The sequence below is a fragment of the Kryptolebias marmoratus genome, linkage group LG1 (genome assembly GCF_001649575.2).
Source record: "Kryptolebias marmoratus isolate JLee-2015 linkage group LG1, ASM164957v2, whole genome shotgun sequence".
Classification (NCBI taxonomy): domain Eukaryota; kingdom Metazoa; phylum Chordata; class Actinopteri; order Cyprinodontiformes; family Rivulidae; genus Kryptolebias; species Kryptolebias marmoratus.
Genome location: NC_051430.1, coordinates 9,925,344 through 9,946,115, shown reverse-complemented (window position 1 = coordinate 9,946,115; position 20,772 = coordinate 9,925,344). Strand labels below are relative to the sequence as shown.

Here is a 20,772-nt window from a genome sequence, read left to right as displayed (position 1 = left end):
TGGATGGATGGATGGATGGATGGATGGATGGATGGATGGATGGATGGATGGATGGATGGATGGATAGATAGATAGATAGATAGATAGATAGATAGATAGATAGATAGATAGATAGATAGATAGATAGATAGATAGATAGATAGATAGAGAAAGTTTTCCATATTTCTATTATCATTACATTCTAGCAGATATAAATAGAACTTTTAAAACTCATACCACATACATCCAAGTTCCTAATCAACTTTATGTGATGAAACTGTGCATTCTAATCATTAGTATTCTAGAGCAAGACTCTTGCTTCCAGGCTAGGATTATCCAAGCTCCTTACATCTTAGCTGAGCTGGTTAACACCTGTTTTTATTGACATCTGAACATGACTCTAGGTGTTTCATCTTTTGTGTTATTTTTTAAAGAGCTTCTTGTACCTTCCTCTGTCCTGTGGGATGGTATACACAAACATAGACACACACATGCATTCATATTTTTTTGAATATATGCATATAGAATAGCAACATTAGGATCAAGTAACAACTGAACTCGGTTATTATTTTCCAAGCCCAAGTTTAGACATTGGTTGAAGCTACAGAAATCCCATACTTAATTGTACATTCTTGCTTAGATTCTTTTTTGGCAAGGAGACAAGAAAATATGGCCTTGCCTCATTTGTTTATTAGACCTAATATTTCTACTTACCCCTGTGGAACTGAATCTAGAATATAATACCCGAGGTATTACACTGTTTTGTTTTAGTGCAAATCCAAAGAAATTGTCAGACCTGACTCTTTTATTTCTAAGAGTCTTGGCAAGGTCAATGTGGGAAACTTTGAAGATTGCCCTGGGATTTATCTAAATCATGAGGTATGTATCCTCTTAAGCATTGCTGGTATTAGAGCTGAGCCCTATCAATGGTTCCATTAACCTAAATTCTAAACCAGGCTTCACAACATGACCATTATAACCTCACAGATTTTACCAAGCTCTTGATCCCTTGCTATTTAGTTTGACAGGAATGAATAGTCGCTCACATTTATCTGGTTTCCGGCTGGTTTTGGTCCAGTCAAGGAATTATCTGTAATGTGACCCCATGTTTATCTTGAGCCCTCATGTGCTCCCGTGTTTTCTCATTATTTTTTCCACTCTTATAACTGTAACAAACAGTGATTATGAAATAAAAAATGGTGGTAGGAAATGATAAGGCATCCCAATTTGTCGATTTTTACCTTTTTGAGATGAATAGTAATAATCTCAGGCTAAAGGTGTGGAAACAAGCAGACAAGAGAAAGAAACGAGTGTCTGCCTTCATTAGGACAAAGGGAGGGTGAGCAGGAGAGCGTCTGACAAGCCAGTAACGCCTCATTGTCCCTGATCTCAAGTTTCATAAATTTCCACGGCTCTCGTTAAAGGACGTGTCGCTGCTGTCACCAGGCGCTAACTCGTTATCTCCTCAATGCCGTAAAACGCTGTAATTAACATTCAACAACTGTAACCGATCCAGCATTGCTCCTCTCTCGCCGATAATTGCCACACTATTGTGCTTGCACATAAGTGGGCCTTTTGTGTGTGTGTGTGCTTGGGGGTACACATTTCTGTGGTTCATTTGGGTTGTAAATAGAAGTGAATAAGCTTAGAGGTGATTGTTTTTTTCTCAGGTTTTCTCTCATCAGTCATGAAGTTTAGGCTTCCATCAAAGACTTTTCTCAGTAGTTCTATTCGGAATGTTTTTGCAGACATTTTTATGTGTTCTGTGCTGGAACAAAATCAACTTTCTCAAGAGATGTTTTTATTATTGCCAGCTGTATTTTTAAGCTTGAAGACCATTATGAGAAGTTTCAAGGCGGTGTTCATTTTTGTCAGTGAGAATATCAAGTATGCTATTACCTTTTTCATTCTTTTGTTTGCATTGTGTGAGCACACCTTTTAAATAACATTCTAGTTCACCTCCAGTTGAAAATGTGTAGCTTCCTCACTGCTACTTTCTAGCAAAAACATATACTTCATAGAAAAACTTCTCTACTCTTAGTTTAATTAGTTTAATTTTTTCCCCCCTGTTTAGGGATCATATTTTCTGTTAGAGGTGTCAGCTGTGTTTTAGAAATAGATGTTTATTATTTTACCCTCAGCTGCTCCTGTCTGACTTTAATGGAGCAGCACCAGTCACAATAAGGCCTCATGAATAATTGGTCTGGGTCAACTGATACTCTCTGACTCCACACACCACTGTCATCCACACTGCTCTGCCTTCACCAGTCAAAAGCCAGTGAACTGTGTTCAATTCTGCTCAATTGAATCTTCCGAAGTTGCCGCAGCTCTAGAGGTTTAAACTGGTCAGATGTAAGCTGATATGGTTCTACCCTTTAGGCCAAGTCCAGGACCGGAGAAGGGATGTCAAATTAGCAGTGTCACGGGGGCCATGTTTAGACGCTGCCACGGTGGTCTGTTACAGATATGCAGTGGTGCTTTATCTACACGCTGCTTACCCTGCATTTCATTCTCTGGGGATTAGAGCGAATACCAGGGTAAGGTTTCCGAGAGCCAAGACAGCCCCAGGAGGATAAACAAAACCAAATGGTTTCCTAGTGTTTCTTGTCCTGGTTTCATGTTCGGGTCAGAGATGTGCAGGTGGTTGGGGATTCAGGTGTGTATTGACGAGATGGGCAACAAGATTTATTGTCAAATGCACAATAAACTTTTGTCTACTGTGTCTCAGATTGCTTCTTTTTTTACTTGTAGGGAGAGTTTGTATCTATCAGGAAGTGACATATTTGGCTTTTATACATCACAACCCCTCAGAGTAATACCAGTGATTCCTAAATATCTCTGAAGGTTTTTTTATTTTAAGCAATGTTGTTCTAAAATATACATCATTGGTAATAAAATGTGAGAGTTTGAAGTCTCTTCATAAAGAAAAGCATTTGTTGAAGTTATGCATTCATATCATTTATATATCAATGTATTTTAATTACCTCTCGTGCTCTGTGTAGAAGAAGCAGCACTGATTAAATATTGCTTGTCATTTTTTTTTGTCAAGTTTTTTACGCTGTTCATGTGTCACTATCACAAGTTACAAACCTAAACTTGTGTTTACAGTCATGGCCAAAAGTGTTGGCACCCCTGAAAATGAAGTATTTCTTCCAGAAGATTATTGCGATTACACATGTTTTGCAATAGACATGTTTATTTCCTTTGTGTGTATTGGAGCAACACAAAAAACAAAGAAAAAAAAAGCTAAAATTGATATAATTTCAAACAAAACCCCCAAAATTATTGACACCTTTTCAAGATTGTGGGTAAATAACTTTGATTCAAGCATGTGATGCTCATTTAAACTCACCTGTGGCAAATAGCAGGTGTGTGCAAGATAAAAATCACACCTGAATCAGATAAAAAGGAGAGAAGTTGACTCAATTTTTGCATTGTGTGTCTGTGTGCCACACAAAGATTGTAGAAATGAAAGAAGGGAACTGAGGACTTGAGAACTAAAATTGTGCGGGGAAAAAAATCAACAATATCAAGGGTACAAGTCCATATCCAGAAATCTTGATGTTTCTTTGTCCACGGTGCACAACATAATCAGGAAGTTCACAAGAAATGGCACTGCAGCTAATTTCCTTGGAAGTGGACAGGAGAGAAAAATTTATTAAAGGTTACAACGCAGGATAGTCAGGATTGTGGATAAGCAGCCCTAATCAAGATCCAAAGAAATTCAAGCTGTCCTGCAGGCTGAGAGAGCATCAGTGTCAGCATGAACTATCTGTTATAATTTGAATGAAATGGAAACACTATGGCAGGAGACCCATGATAGACTACAGTTTGCCAAAATGTATGTGAGTAAGCCAAAGTCAAAGCCAAAGTCCTTATGGTAAAATGTCTTGTGGACAGATGAGACCAAGATAGAGCTTTTTGTTACTGCATATCATTCTACTGTTTACTGAAAATGTAGTGAGGCCTACAAAGAAAAGAACACAGTACCTACAGTCAAATATGATGGATGTTCAAAGATGTTTTGAGGTTGTTTTGCTGCCTCTGGCACTGTTTGACAGGCATAATGAAATCTGAAGGTTACCAAAGGATTTTGGGTCACAATGTAGGGCCCAGTGTCAGAAAGCTGGGTTTGCGTCCTAGGTCATGGGTTGTCCAGCAGGACTATGACCCCAAGCATACTTCAAAAAGCGCACAGAAAAGGATGGAAACAAAGTGCTGGAAAGTTATGAAGTGGCCATCAATGAGTCTGGATTTAAATCCCATTGAACACCTGTGGAGAAATCTTAAAAGAGAAGAGAAGGCACCCTTCAAATATGAGACACCTGGAGCAGTTTGCAAAAGAAGAGTGGTCCAAAATTCCAGTTGAGAGGTGTAAGAAGCTTGTTGATGGTTATAGGAAGCGATTGATTTCAGTTATTTTTTTCTAAAGTGTGTGCAACCAAATATTAAGTTGAGGGTGCATATAATTTTGTCCAGCCAATTTTTGGAGATTTGCGTTAAATTATATCAATTTTGGCTTTTTTCTCTGTTTTTTTACATTGTTCCAATACACACAAAGGAAATAAGCATGTTTATAACAAAACATTGTAATTGCAATAATTTTCTGGGAGAAATACTTAATTTTCTGAAAAAATTTAAGGAGTGCCAACACTTTCAGCCATGACGGTATTTCACAGAACTAAGATTCAGTTAGTGTCTGGCTGTGGCTTTACCCTATATACAAACAACCTGCTCTTTTTGCAACTCACAGCACCTTTTGCGGTTTTATGTGTTTGCACAATAGGTACACAAGTTGTGGTTTTTCTCACATTTTCTCAACGGATCACCACCAACGACTCTGCTGTCACTGCAGAGTGTGAACTCTCGCTACCTCCCCTCCTTCCTTCCTGTTAGTTAAAAAGAGATTGACACTATGTAAAATTAAAAATCAGCTACTCTCCAGATAGACAACATCAAGCAGAGAGACTACTGACATACTGTGCATACTAATCATTTTAAACACACGTTATTGTTGCTTCTGGTTTTTACTGTATATTGAAAATAATGTTTACTTATTTGCTTAGAAATGAGCCCAAAACAGACCATGAAAGAATACAGCATTTTTTTCAAGTTGTTTTTGGCATAATATCCTTACCCTAATAAAATATTAATGTCAGCTGATGTGTGGCGAAGAAGACAAAGGCACACTATCATCTAAACTGCTAAATTGTGTGGCTAATTCATTTTCATCCTTACATTGGTTGTAATTTGACCTATAACTTCAACAAGGTTATTTGAGGCCTCCATATTGCATTGATTGGACATAGTTCTAGAAAAAAAACCTATATTGTATAGGTTCTACAGATGCTGCAGTACTGTTGGAGCAAACATTTCCTTTTACTGGCATCATGAACAAAGGTGATTTTATTCTCCTCCGGGGTTTCCAGAGGAGACGACAGAAAACATAAATGAGGAAAAGTGTCATCATATGGTTGTTTTTATTAGATTGTTAAAGATAGATCTAATTTTGATTTAGGCTAATGCAAGGAACACTATCAGCCATTGACTAAAATGTGTCTTATGACTGACTTGACGTATTTTGCTCAACAGTCTTGTGCTTTTACTCTGCAGTTTTGGTTTGGAGACTGGGCCAAGTGCAGAAACAGTGTTATTTTAGAAGCTTCTGCACTCCCTGTTCGTTTCATGAACTTTAGCTCATCTCCGTCCTTCCCTTCAACTCCTAGTAGAACTATATTGGGATCTTCTAGAGAGCATCAACCAAATCTTTTGCTTCTTTTACACGTTATGCAGTCTCTGTAACTAGAAGTGGCAGACTGAATTTCTTGGAAACATATTTGCTCCAGTCCCTCCTGACATTTTACATGCACTATGTTTTTCATATGGAAATTTGGAACTGTTTCATTTTCCTGTTTTACTGGTATTGCTCTAAAACTGGGACTGATAAAACAGGAAATATATGCACTGCTGTAAAAATGAAACATAAAAATATCCCAGAATAGTTTTGGATTTACACCCTGTCAGAGGAAGTGGTTACTTTTATAACATGATTATGCTGGAGATAACAACTCACAGCTTACATGAAGTCATTGAGTGAAAGTGGGACTTTTTTTTTATTTGATTTTATTAGGATCTTGTTTTTGTGACTTCAGCTAGCTTCAGAAACTCTTGTGTACTTTAAGCAACAACCCAGATGTGAAAAAAAAGCAATAGAGGTGTCAGTTTCTTTTTAAGCATACTGTATGGCTGCAGTGTGTCACCTCATACTCTGTGTTTTATATCTGTGCAGAGTGTTAATACATATGTGTGTGTGTCCTGTTGAAAACTGCATGGTGGCTCGTAGAAACTTGATATTACTTTAAGCATACTGATTGAGCTCTTGCAGTGTTGATCACTGCTGTTTGTCATTTTTTACTTTGCATCCTTACATGATTTGTTCTAAAGTTACTAGGTATAGATTATATTTACTTGCTGACATACCATGTTTTTAGGCCATTGTTTGTTCTTTCCTTTTTATTAAACATTGTGCGCGGTATTTTTAACAACAATGAGATGCAGAGTATTGTCCAGAAATCTAGTGCTACCATTAGAAATGTAGTTTTACATTTACACTGTCATCATTTTGTGGTTGTTTACATTGTTGCAAAGCTCCAGTGTTAATCTGTAAATCCCTACAGCCTTTTCCATAATAATGAACATACTGGAGTCTGAATGTTTTTAATCGTGTCTGCACCATCTTCACCTGTTTAAAACTTTCCCTCTCTGCCTTTTTCTTCCTCCTCCTGACCTGTCTGTTTACTGAGCATCACTCTCTTTAATTAGAAGCATTCCTTCATCAGCCATGTTTATACAGCAGACAGGATTAACTCGGCTAAAGACTTCAGGCACAGTCCACCTATGGTCTGTTTGCAGTTTCCAGGCCGCAGATTGACATGCAGCTCTGTTAGGATTTCCTCTTTTGCTTGTTCTTCATCTCTCTGGGCACCCTTTGCCTCCTCCTCCTCCCTTGTTCTCATTTTGCCTGAATTAATTGAGTTCTCATTTTTGTGCGAAAGCTCACAGGAGGGCTGTGTGAGCAAAAAGGGGAGTGATAGAGAGAATAAGGGAGAGGCAGAGAAAGATCAGTAGCAGAAACCTTGGGGGCAGAGCTTCCCCAGAGGTAGACAGCCCCCCCCCTCCTCCTCCTCTTCCTTGGGGACGCACAGACCCCTCCACAAGTCTTATATCTTTATCCTCTCAACAGTCATCTCTCAGCACTTTAGGGAAAAGACCCACTGGCTGATAATCGGGGTCAGGCAGATGTACTTCTTCAATCCCTAGTCTCAGGGGAGGCTTTCACCTAATTTAAGTTCTTTGTATCTAGAAAGCGAAGAAGTGAACAAATTGGAAAAGTGTTAAAATAGAACTTCTAGTGAATTGTATCAGAAAAGAAAAGATACAAAGAACATGAAGTCAATTCCTTACAGTACTGTTTCTGGTATTGCTAGATATGATATAAACAACCTTAGCAATAGTAAATAGCGCAACAAAATTAAGAAAGTAGAATTTTAAAAGCCCTATTTTTATCTAACACAGTAAATTGTATAGAGTTTAACATAACATGTGATGGTTTCACAAAATAAATGGCCACTAAATATGTGATCTAAAATCTAATTGTGTTATGAAGGAAATGACTGAAGGCAGAATGTGATTCAGTATTTTACCTTGGCTATAATGATTCCAAATACTACAGACTGAAATAGTGCACGTAATGTGTACCCATGGACTTCACCTTGGCCTGAACCCTTTTAATTATGAAGCGTTACAACTTCTTCCTGTGCAATATTTATGCACAGGGAGATAACTCCATCAGTTGTCTTAGATTGCTGTAAGTTGAGATAAACACTTGCCGAGTTGTTACAACCAATCGCCCGCCTCTATTCCTCAATGTCACTGCCTTAGCACTCAATAATTCAAAGCTTGGCAGTAATGAGCTCCCCGTAGGCCTCGTCCCCAAGGAGCCTCCCCACTGTGCCTCTACTGTAATGTAGTTATATCTCATGTCAGCTTTCAAATCAATTACATTTCTATCTGATGGCTAAGTAATTGCGCCTGATTGAGTTTTTGGCACACCATTCAAGTGTGTGGTTCGTAAACTCAAGCCAGTCAAAACAGGAAGCTTCATCAAATGAAACTGTATTTCATCCTGATTGAGACTGCTTGCATGATAGGCACAACTGTAATTATGATAATAATAACAATAGCAATCTGTGTTTTCTCAGCTTTGTTGTTTTTTTGTTTTTTTTTCCCTGCTTGCTCTCCAGATGAAATTTTTACCCCAAGGACAATGAATAGCATTTAGTTTACTCAAGATGCAAAGGCTGATTTGATTGTTTGTAACTTGTGCAATTTAGTAGATTAAATGCAAACCATAATAAGAGTCTTGAATTTTTTTTACTATTGTGCAGCAAAGTTTTTCCTGCCTTACCAAACAATGTTACATGGACCTAGATTTTGATATTGTACACATTTTGTGGCACTTATTATAATGATAGCAGCTAGGTGACAGCTAAGGTCGGTGGAGTCTTTTGTTTTGTTATGTTTGTTATTTTTATTTACCAGGTCCTACGGGGTTGACTTTCATTTATACTGATTGCATGTATTGATAGATGGATGCAAAACATTATGGACGATCAACAGACAAATTTTAAAGGATGCTTAGGTGGTTGCACAGATGGATAAATGTACATTGGATTATATGGACAAATAGACATAAAGATGGAGGAATGAATAACTAGACAAATATTTACATGAATGGATGGACAACTGAATACATGGATAGAAAGATGGATCAACACAATGCATGCCTGGATCGACAATGGGATTCTGTAATGTAGAGAAGTATTGATATAGATGAGAGGGAGGATGTTGTGGTTAGGTGCATCAGCAACTAAATAGTGATGAATTGTGGCTGCTTTCAGCAGCACTAAGTATAACAGACATAGTAAAGCAGCCTGGCTCATCCATAATCAGAAGACACAAACGATTGTCTTCATGCCAGAAGAGACATTCTCTGAAAATAAAGCACTGGGAGTATCTGCCAACCTGTCTCTCTGTCTCCACTTCATCATCTTTTTTTCCTTTTTACATCCACATGCTGTTGGTGTTCTTGCCCTTTAACTCTCTTCACTTGTTTTATTCTCTCCTCATTTCTCTTCTTAAGGCCCTGCATGTCCCTGTCTGTCTCTCACTCCCCCTGACACTGTCTTTTGTTCAACAGCTTTCCTTTTTTTTACAGTGCAGGAGCCACTGGGTGCACATCTACAATCTTGCCTTTCATTTCATGGCTTCTGGAAATGGATGTTTTACTGCCTTCATTAAGGCATGCAGCAGTCAGCGCTGTGTTTTCCCTCTGAAGTTTAGCTCCATGAACCTCGCCATTAGAGGACATTATGGCCTCAGATTTCAGGGCACAGTGGAACACTGTATAATTTGATTAGTGTTATTAATCAAGTGGAATACCGCTTTTTGCTCCCATCTCTCATCCCTCCTCCCCCTTCCAGCCATTTTCCTTCTTCTTTCAAATGCGTCCCTTGCTTCGACCTACTCCTCTTATCCATGTACTTCGCCATTGCCTGCACCACAACACATAGCCAGTCAAACTGACAAAGGGCCCTGCACCTTCCGTTTAAAAAACAATGATTTACCACTTGTTTTGTCCTCTCGCCCTCCCTCTACAGCCCACCACCATAACCCCCTCTGAGCGATGCCCCCTCTCTTTACCAAAGACATAAATCAATTGAGATGAAAGTTCCATAATTGTGCTTGCTGGGAGGGATTTGAGCAAAATTGCACTATGAATTTTTTAAAGGGAATTTTTACTAGCTGTTCAGCGAGACTTGGGCGGCGAAGGAAGGTGAGGCCACAAGGATTTATGGGCCTGGATTCTTCATTACTGAAGTAATTTTCCTGCAAATGATAGTGCAGCACCCTGGAGGGGGGAGCGCTGCCCGCCTGGGAGAGTACAAACCTGCTTAATCTCTAGTGGAGAGAAAGGAGCTCAGAGCACTAATATCATCTGTAAGAGACTGAAGCTTCATTTGTTCACATCTAAACCACAGATAGTCTATTTGTGATTCATAGTAATTGATTGCTCAGATTTGTTCCAGGAGTAACAATGTGAGCCAGTTTCATTACAAAGGATGATTGGTTTAAATTGCTGTAAGAAAAATGTACTTTTGTTTCTTAAACGATACAAAGAAATATGTATATTTTGATAGACATTTTCAAGTTTTTAGTATAATCAGTCTAATGGCAAAGGTTAATACAGACCATATAGTGGCTCTGCACAAGTAGAAGGTGTGTTCTAATCCTTCTTTGTTCTTTTTTCTTTGGTTTCTATTCTGTTATCTGTTTTACAGTCTATGTCCGCCTAATGGTGATTTAGTCTTGCTTTACTAAGCTGCCAATCTGTTTCTTCATAAACAAACAATATGGCTCTCCTTGTCTTTTTCCCTTTGGTCTTTTATCCCTCCTCATTTAACCTTCCTCAGTCTAATATGGCTGACGTTCTGTCTCCATCTCTTTAGGTGCTGCCAGCAGCAGTGGCCCTCCTCAAGGTTAGTGCGTCCATGATGCCAGGTCTTATTCTGTATACTGCCTGCTGTCCAGTCAATTTTACAGCTCAGTAGCTTGAGAAGCAGAGGGGCTAAATCTGCTGCAAGAAGGAGAAAGAGAAAAGTTGGTAGGAGGAAGGAAAAAACAAAATTATTGTGCACCCTGTCACTGGCTGAAGTGGGTCTCATTCCAGCAACACTAACAACTCAAGACAATTAGTCACTTCTCACTAGGCTAGACCTGGGACTTCCTTGAGATCCAAAATGAGCCAGGCCGTAAAGAACCCTCTGACCTATCAGAGAACTGCAGCTATTGGAGCAACTCAATGAAGAAAACAGAAACTTAGCAATAAAATAATTCTGCTTGAGCACTTTATTTTCTTAGAGCTTTTTATATCACACTGAGGTAGAAATAAGATTATGAATCATTTCACTGTGCTGAATAGAGTAATAATTTATAGAAGTCTGTACAAATACTGCACCATACACCCTTTTATAAAATTGCAGCTATAGATATTTACTGCATCAATAGAAATTATTTATTTTGTGTAAACTCATGTCATGTGTAGAAGGTTTTACTGTTTAAAATAAACAAAGCAATGTTACTAGCCTTTTACCTTCCAGCTAAGATTGTTTTCTGCCAAAGATGAGCTCTGTAGTTCCAGCCACCACATGCCCCTGAACAAAAGTGAAGCATGACTAAGATGGGTGGTGCGTGGAGGATCAGGGAGAAAAGTTTGTCCTGGGTCTTCTGCAGAGACTCAGCGTGACCAATTGGGGTGAAGGGGATGAATAAGACCATTCATTGGGCCTAATGAAAGAGCTCCTGCTGGGGCTTGAATGAGGGTGGGCCCATCTGCACCACATAGGCGTGCACAAACCAGTGACCTCGAAAATTACCCAGGAAGCACTTCAGGACAGTTGTCCCAGCAACAGGATGGGGTTTGCATGGTAACCAGCCGTTTCAATCAGTGCCTGGCAGCATCTCACACAGAGCAAATTTCTCTTTCTGCATTGAAAGAAGCCCGTGTGAAATCAGCTTCACGGGACGTAACCCTTTTTCTTAAAGGGGGGAGCTGCCAGGGATTGTCCTGTGTGAAAACATCCAGTAGCTCTAACCGTTTCTGAAAGGTGAAAGATGCTGCCCTCGGGATTTTTCTTCTTGAGGGAATTTTTGTGCTATTTTATAAGAAGTTTAAAAAGAGTTGTTTAGGATACAATAAATCTTTAGTTGTTTTTGAAATACATCTGATTACATATGATGGATGAGATTCCTTCAGTATCCAAAAGCCTGGACATAAGGTCTACAAGCGTCTCTGAGGATTTGGTTCATTGGATTTTATCTGATATTTGGCTTAATATATTCATCCTTGATGAGCCAGAGTCATGCAGGTCATTGAAGTTCCACTGCTGTCTCCATTTCACATAGAACTTTTGACAGCATGAAATGACAATCCGCCCCTGCACGCATCTCCCACGTCAAAAAGTAATGAGATTGTGCTGCTGGAAATATCACTACAAAGCATCAGGCCTGCTCTCGGATCTGACTGCACCTTCAAACAGCGCTGCCTGCTAGCTCGCCTGCTTCGTCTGCCTGCTGCAAAAGAAACGAACAAAAACAATCAGAATCAGAGACAGAGAAACGGCAAGGGAAGCTCCCCACCCTGACACAAACGAACACGCCAGGGCCTTTCATCCTGAGAGTGATTAGCCATCCGAAACATTTTAAAACCCCTCTTTGAGTGTGTTCGTCAAACGAAAGCGTTCCATTGAGGAGTGGTGGTGAGATGTTTCTCGCTGGGAAGAGCCAGTGATCTAGTCTCTAATTGTGGCACCGCTGACAAGGATGGTGTGTCTGGGAGCTTTTTAAGCGGGGCTTTTTGCTACGCTCTTGTTCCCTTCCTGTCAGATCCACCACCAAAGGCACCAGGAAACAAAAGGGCCCCTCAGATTCTGTTCTCACATCCATCTGCCTGGTGCTTTGTGCATAAAAACAAGCCTAATTTAACACACTGATTGTTCCTAATGCTGGCCTAATGTGACCAGAACAAGTTACTACAAATGCAATGTTTGGTTTTAAATGTGAAAAAAAAAAAATTATATATATATATATATACATAGCTCTCTAAATGCATAATTACAGTTTTTGTTTCTCTCATCACTTTTAGTATATTGCTGATCAAATTCTCAGCTTGTCAAAAGATATGACAACAATATTTCACTTCTGTACCATACACCGAAAGATTAAAGTTACATTTGAGGTCTTAATGAAGCATTCGACAAAGCTGGTTCAAGCTTTCAGAAATTGGTATTGAAAACTTTTCCGTCACTATTCAAGAGCCAGATTGTTGAAGGTTTTAGGAGTGGAGTAGAGACAGTTTGAAAATTCAAAGAATCAGTGATGGTAGGGGGAGCAAAGGGAAGAATTTGGATGGGTAGGAAAAAAAAGGAAAAGGAGTTAAGCCCCAGCTCATAAAAATCAGTATTATAACAACATTAATTGATGCTGCTGAGTGCCATATGTGACACCATATGGAATAGCTGCCCCAGAGGCCTGCTATAATAGACAGCCCGCAGTGGTGCTCACAACTTGGCACATTTACAAACAAGGGATGTCCCATTAATATCAGCCACACAGACTGAGCAGGAGACAGTGAGAGAGAGGTGGAGAGAGGGTGGGGGATAAAATCAGGGGAGAGAAGCAACTTAATTCTCTTTTTGTTTGAGCGCTGACTCCTTTTCTACCTCTTGCTTTGCATGAATATTTCTGCCAAATCAACAGATTTTCTATGTGTGCATATCAATCACTTAATATTTACAAACTCAGCTACTTTACTCCCACGTTTCCTTAATTACAGTAATAAACTGCCCCTCCCTTCTGGGTTGATAAGACCGCCCTCTGTCCTCCCAACTGCCACTCCCTGCACAGATGTCCAGCAGACCTTTAATCATACATACACACTTCAGCAGGTGAGGTGATTCATGGCAGCTTGATAAAGGTGGCGTGAACGAGCTCTGTTTAACCTTTCTGGGTCTAATCATAGGGCAGCAGTTATTTACTGCTGCTGTCTACAGTTTACAGGCCTTCCTGCTCCCAGCCCTGTCTTACAGTCTTACAATTGATTTTGATGACATAACAAGTGTCCAGGTGGCCAAGGTTATAGATTCCATTGAAACAAGATTATATAGATTAATAATGTGCAGTTTGTAAGAGCTCTTAATGTGCAACGGGCACTATGTTTTGGGTGATGGTATAGCATGAACAGAAATGTATTGGTAGATTTGATGTGATGGTGTCATTAGTCCTTACATTAGTGCTTACATGCCCAGGGCAGGGAGGGAAAGACATCCTTCTGAAACAGAGCTGTCAGCCATTCTGTTGAGTTTCATAGAATGTGAGGCAGAACAAGAATAGTGTACAGCTGTTTCCTCTCTGACACAGAGGGAGGCAGATGAAGAGCAAAAGAGGGAAAAGAGACAGAGAGAGGGAGGGGAGGAAGAGGGAGAGCAAAAGAGAGCTCCCCGCTCTGTGATGTGCACTGATGTAGCTGCAGCTCTGGGTCAAACGCTGCCAGTGTTTTGTGTTCATCTGCGTCTCCTCTCCACCTTGCTCTGTCTCTTGTTCTATTTCCCTGACCCTCCTGTTCTCTCTCATGTGACGACTACTTTCAGAACCCTCCAACCTTTTCCATATCCACAGATCTACCATCACCCACCCAGCTTTCATTAGAGACCATCTCTCACACTCCTCCTTTTATCCCTGCTCATCTCTTACTTGATCCTTCTGACTGCCAGACTGGAGCCAGCTATGACTTTTTTTTATGATAGAGGCTGCCATCTGTTAGCATCTCCTTCTTGGTAAATGCAAAAGCACATGTCATACCTCTGTGTTGCAAACACCCCTTGTTTTTGTAATATATTTATTTCATCTTAACAGCACTCGAGCACTGATGTTAAAGTTAGGTTCAAGCAGGGGAGTAAAGATAAACTGCGCTCCTGATGACCACCTGAGGAGAGAGTAGAGTTAAGAGAGCAGTTGATTCCAGTTCCAGCCATTGCCACAGGACACTCATTTGTAATTCTGTACCCTGCCTACAATAACGTTTGATCATTGCAGAGAGGGAAAAAGAGGAGCAGGGGAGGGGCACAGGAGCATAAGCTTTCACCCGCTCTCTTTGCTCCCCCTCCCCAAACTCTCTACCCGCTCTCTCGCAATTGCTGTCACCCCGTATGCATGCCCCCTCTGGCCCAATGACAAGTCTAGCGTGAAACGCTTGGCTGCCCCCTGAAATTAGCAGTAGAGCCCCCCGGCAGCACATGTTTCTCATGACCAGCACACAGTGGGCTGCCGCCAGATTCTTTTCATTATGACTGTGGCCTGCCAGCCCCCTGACTCTACTCCTTCTGCCTCTTCCTCCATCAAACCTCCCTCTACTCCTCCTTCCCCCTGTGCCTCGGCCAGAGCTCAGTCAACAGCATCTGTAGTGCTCATCATAATACTGTCGAGGAAGGAAAATAAAGGAGGTAATCAAACTCTCTCTGGATATTGCTATTATTTTTGTGTGTATGAATGTCTTTATGAGTGCATACACTGTGTGATTTAGTGAGAACACGTTTAGTACACATATGCAAATGCACTGTGTCTACATGTCTCTGTGTGTTGGCTTGACTGGATTAGTGGGGGGAGAGAGTTAGCAGTAGCAGCATGAAGTGAGAAAGACGGAGAGAGAAGGAGAGCAGTAGAACAGAGCAACGCCTGGAGGCTCAATCTGTTCCTCACTGAGCTACATCAGTGTTAGAGACGGCGGCTTGGGCCGCGGGGAAGCCTCCACTCGCTCCATCAAACTGTCAAGCAGCCAGCGGAGCTGCACAGGGAGACTCTCAGCTGCCCCCGGGGCCAGTTCAAGTCAACATCCCATTTTCTTGCCTCCTCACCTAATTTCTCCTAGGCCCAGACTTAAATTTCCAATGCCCAGTGTCTGCTGCTGCAGCTCAGAAGCTCTGGGCCCAGGGCCATGTCAAAACACAGGGAGGTGCTCAGGATTGTGTGCACACATGTGTGCGCACTCACTTTTGGAGGTGAGACAGCCAACCAGCTACAGAGACAGGACGAAGGAGAGGAGTGCAAAAAACCCTATGGCTTTTTGTTCTCATTCGCTCCCATCTTTGTGCTCATTTTTCTTTCCTGACTATATTCATAGCACAGTTGTGTATTCCCTGTCCCTTCAGGTTTCTGACAGTTCGTCTTTCTCTCTGAGCTGAATAAATGCTCCCTGTTTCCTCATACATCTGCCATTACTGTCTGTTTTCCCCCCGCCAAACTACTCCAAGGATCACACTAACAGCCCAGCCAGTTCTGTCACTCCCCCGGGGTTCTGCTGAAAGCAAAGGTTGAGGGATTTGGAGAGGACAAGTCGGTCATTTAATTTAGTGAGGAAGGGGGACTACTCTTCAAGTTTATCCACACTGCTATCACCATCAATCTGTCCACATGCCTCACCACTTCACCCCTCCCTTCCTTTTTGACTTCACCGCATACTTTGCATGGAAGTGAAGTAGAGCACTGCCAGGTCTCCGTGCTGTTTACATGGACTCTGGGTAATGTTAAAGTCTGCTTAGTTTGGCCCCAGGTCAGGACTATATCTTTCCTCACCCTGTCTTGATTTACATGACCCCTGCTGACTCTTCCCTTAAGTGTGTCAGCTTTAAACCAGAGGCTGCTGTGTCTGTCTAATGCAGAGTGCTCCCTGAGCTTGTCTTCTTCAATCCTCCTTCACTCTCATTCTTTCTCTGTCTTCTCTCAATAGGCCTCTGTGAAAAGCCGTCTGTTTGCACAGCCAATTCCAAGGTCCCGAGCTCAAATATGGTTTTGCGTTAGAGCCTGTATAGGCCTGCTGGTCGATATCATTTCTGCCCGGCAGAGCTTTTTCTCTCAAACTCATTCCCTGTGGACAGTACATCTTCACTGGGATCAATACTTTCGTAATCCAGAGCTCCCAGGTTGACCCTGAGTAATCAGCTGACTTCCCATTCTGCCTGCTGGGTAGGTCAAGGTTCAACTGGATGTATATATTTGATCCTGTGATCAGATCACTCTGCTTGGTGATGCTTTCACATACAGCCATTGGGGTCAAGAGCAATCACTTGATTTTTTTTTTTTTTTTGTAATCTATGGTTATGAGAGTTAAGAACGGTGGTCCAGTTGCTGATATATCCATCCATCCATCCATTATCTGCTGCTTGTTGTTTAGGGTGTTATGGGGGCAACAGCTTGAGCAGGGAAGCCCAAACATCCCTTTCTCCAGCCACCTCTATCATCTCTTCTGGGATAATTCCAAGGCATTCCCAGGTCAGCCAAGAGACGTAGTCTCTCCAGCGTGTCCTGGGTCTTCCTCGGGGTCTCCTTCCAGTTGGACATGCCTGAAACACCTCCCGAGTGAGGTAGTCCAGGGGTCATCCTAACCAGATGCCTGAACTACCTCAACTGACCCCTCTCAATGTGGAGAAGCAGCGGTTCTACTCTGAGTTCCTGCTGGATAACCAAACTTCTTAGCTGTCATATGAGCCAGATAAACCTGAATATTTAAAACTCATTTTTCTTAAGCAAGCATTTGTTTATTAGATTTTTTTTTGTCCTCAGGTGAAAACTTGAAGCAAAATGTGGCAAAATATCTAACCGAAGTGTTGAAATATGAGTTGAAGTTAGAGTTCACATTTTGCCACAAGGCCATTGAGACTTTCACAAACCCTGCAGGTGTTTTACGCCTGGAAGGATGTCCCTCTGTGGATTTGAGGTTCCGCATCCACGCCCCATCAGAATGGCCACAGATCCTACATCCCCACACCTCATCCTGGCGTCTGCAGGAGGGAAATTGCAGGAGAAAATTGTTGTTGTTCCACCAGTATCCGCCAATGCTTTGGTCCTCAACTATCTAAATGGACCATTACCCCCTCTGTGTGCTCTCACTTCAGGCGGTCTAGGTTTGCCAAAACTCTTCTTTTACAGCCAGGGGTATCTCAGGATGAACTTGGAAAATGCCTTCTAAATTGAAGCTATATCTTCTATAAATCAAAGTTTGCATTGTTAACCTGTCACATTATTTTCTTGAATAAGGGATTTAAGAAGTAATGTTTGTCTTACCATTGACAACAAATTAACTCAAGTTGTTATTTCAGTGTCAGCAATGTTTTGGGCATAAACCAATTACTAACCTTTTCTTTCCATTCCTCTGCCTCCAGTAATATCTGTTGTCATTATATGTTAAAGTAATTTAGTGCCAGCACACTTTGAAACTAGAGCCAGTCAAGATTTCGTCACAAATTATGATTGTCACAGCACAAACACTTGGATGCATATGTTCTTCTATTCTGTTTGCATTCATTTTGTTTATAGCTTTGTTTTAGAAAGAATTGACAGTGACACGTAAATGCCAGCAGCTCTGGCAGCTCTTGTGTTGCTTATTTTTTTCTGCATTTCCTGCAGCAAGTCAAGGGTTGCAATCAGTATTCAGGAAGACAGTTGTTGACACCCTGCCAGTATTTACGTAGCCAGGCGAGTTCCTCTTCTGTTCCTCTCTCTATCTGTGAGGAAGAATTCATGGCAGCATGTCCTTTGAGCGTGACAAGTGGAACTGTGTGATTAATTTGGCCAGTCGTTTTATTGTGCTCCGGGACGTGCAACATTTATTGTCTTCCCCTTGCATGTCTACTGGAATCTGCCAGAGAAATTGTCCAGTAGAATCCAGTCATCCATCTCTCCCTCTCTGTTTTTATTCTCTTTGGCTCGCCTCTTCTCTCAACCCTGCCTCATTTCAGGGCTGAGCTACAGGGTCGTCATGGGGGACAGTCCAGGTCGTGGCCTGGCTCAAGCCAGGGCCGCAGGCGGAATAAATATCCTGTCTCTGAAGTGTTGAAAGCTGTGTAAATGTCAAACGCATCCGTCTGATGTGCTCCCTGAGAGGAGGAGGTAGGAAGCTAGGAGAATGAGTGGATGAGCCTCTGTTACCCTTCGCAGACGACTGTTATCAGGTGCAGATGTTGATGCTACCTCTATTTCTCTGAAGAGCTGGCCAGTTTTTTTTTTTTTTTTTTGGGACAGAGGGGGGCTGTCAACGTCTGTGAGACACAAACCACTAGAGGCTTGGCTCCTGTCAGACAGCTTAGTGAGCAGTGCAGCTTTGAGATTTTAACAACATCCCTTCTGACCACCAGACGTCCTGTTCAGGCAGGACTTTTTTTCTTGGTTTCTAGTGTTGCATTTTGACTGTTTGGCTTCCTTTATTACTGAAAGTTTATCCAAATACAGGTAGGTAAATAGATATTACATGTTAAAACACAAGATCTTTTTGCCACCACATCTTTGCATTCACTAGTATGAGCCAATTTTGTACTTTTATCTCATTTTTTGCTTTGACTGGACTAAAAATAACAATCCAGTAGGGCAATCACATACAGTACTGTTAAAATTGGTCTAGCATTACTTCCATCCGCACATCCCGTCATCTTTATAGCATCCCCCCCGCTTGCTCTTACTGTTTTGCTTCCCCGTTTCCACCTGCCTCTCTTTCCCCTGCTGCGTTGTGCTGTGTCTCTGTCTTAGATAGTGTTCCTCTTTACGCTCTGGTGCAGTGCATGCTTCTTGTAAAAGGATAAGAACCACGCTGTGCTCTTTTGATATCATTTTTCCTCCTCGCCAACTCCAGCCTTATGAGGCCCCATCTCTTGTGTCGTAGTGACTGCTGCAACAACAAGGAAAGCGCGTATCCAGGGAATAGACCGAGCCAGTTATTCATCTCCATCACCCAGGGTTTAAACTCATCTCTTGTAATAAAGTGGAGCCCACATGTGCTGTGATGGAAGTCATTTCTTTAGCTGCATGCCTAGATTTCCTAAGAACATGGTGATATTGAAGATTTCATCAGCTTGCTCCCTTTTTATTTATTTATTTACTGTAATTTTTTTAGAGATCAAGATGGAAAGGGAAAAACAATATTATGAATGTGACTTTCATTTTAAGATAAAATGCCAGAGGTTCTAAGGGCAAATAGATTTTAACCTGGCCCCAATTGGAAGCAGAAATGTGTCTTAACATTTACAATATTTAAATGCACCTAATTAATAATGCACAAGATTATTTCTTTTTTATTGTTACTGTTTATTTGTTGTCATGAGCCATCTTCCATTTTTTTGTTTTTGCATGTTCTTTTTTTAAATAAAGAGTAAAAAAATAAAACATGTATGTAATGATGACATCTGTAGTCATAGTCCACAAACAAAAATGTTCACCTTGTGATTAAAAATGACTTCATCATGTAGTCATCCTCATATTAAACCACACTGAATCATTGTACATTCATGTCAATCTGAGAACATGTCATCGAAGAAAATGAATTGATCTACTCATATTTTGGGTTAAATGTTTTAATAACATCAAATATTATGTAAGGAGAAAGTTCATCATTACATTTCTTCAAATTCATAAAATTAGTCAGGGCTGTTACATTTGATACAAATGATTATTCAGCATGTGAAGACTTTTGACATCTGATGTCTTGTGTCCTGCATTGCTATTAAAATGCAGAATCACCAATTTAATATTAAATTACTTTACTGCAAAAGCATTCATCTGCAAATGCTTCTGATTTCTACCAGTCCTAGTTTGCTGAATTCAAAAGCAGACCATTTGAAAAGAAATTAATCAAAAACTTGAGAACTTGTGACTGTTTGAGCTGTTAATGTTAAATCTGAAGTCATAGAAGGCGAGCTGGAAAAAATCCAGAAGAGCAAAGGTAACTCAACCAGTTGATTACACCGGTTGAGTTGTGAATAATCATTCTACACAAAAACATACCTAATTATTTCATTCAGTGTAAAATTTTCTAAATACTTTTTCATCTAGAGCGTTGTTGCTCCTGTAAATTTATTTAAAAAGCCAAAAATTTATAAAAATTGAACAGGGGTGCAGACAAGGATGTTCCATATCCCCATTGTTATTCGCTATATTTATTGAACCTTTAGCACAATGGGTTAGGCAAAACACCAAAATACATGGCATAACAATAAACCATAAAGAACAAAAATTAGCACTATTCGCGGACGATATATTAATCTACCTGGCAAGACCCCGGGAATCTCTCCCAGAATTACACAAAATACTGTTGAAGTATGGGAGATTTTCAGGTTACAAACTGAATTCCCA

At 40.8% G+C, this 20,772-nt stretch overlaps 1 protein-coding gene across 9 annotated transcripts in view; it reads left to right on the top strand.

The window, feature by feature from the left end:
- fbrsl1 (fibrosin-like 1) overlaps nucleotides 1-20,772 on the top strand; it is a 279,706-nt gene that overhangs the window by 167,597 nt on the left and 91,337 nt on the right. For 7 of the 9 annotated variants that reach the window (XM_025005586.2, XM_017414622.3, XM_017414621.2 and 4 more), the window contains one exon: nucleotides 10,548-10,577. The exons of the other annotated variants lie outside the window; for them this stretch is intronic. In XM_025005586.2, the coding sequence (XP_024861354.1) occupies nucleotides 10,548-10,577 (30 nt within the window). The remainder of the gene's footprint in view (nucleotides 1-10,547; nucleotides 10,578-20,772) is intronic. 9 annotated transcript variants of the gene reach the window in all.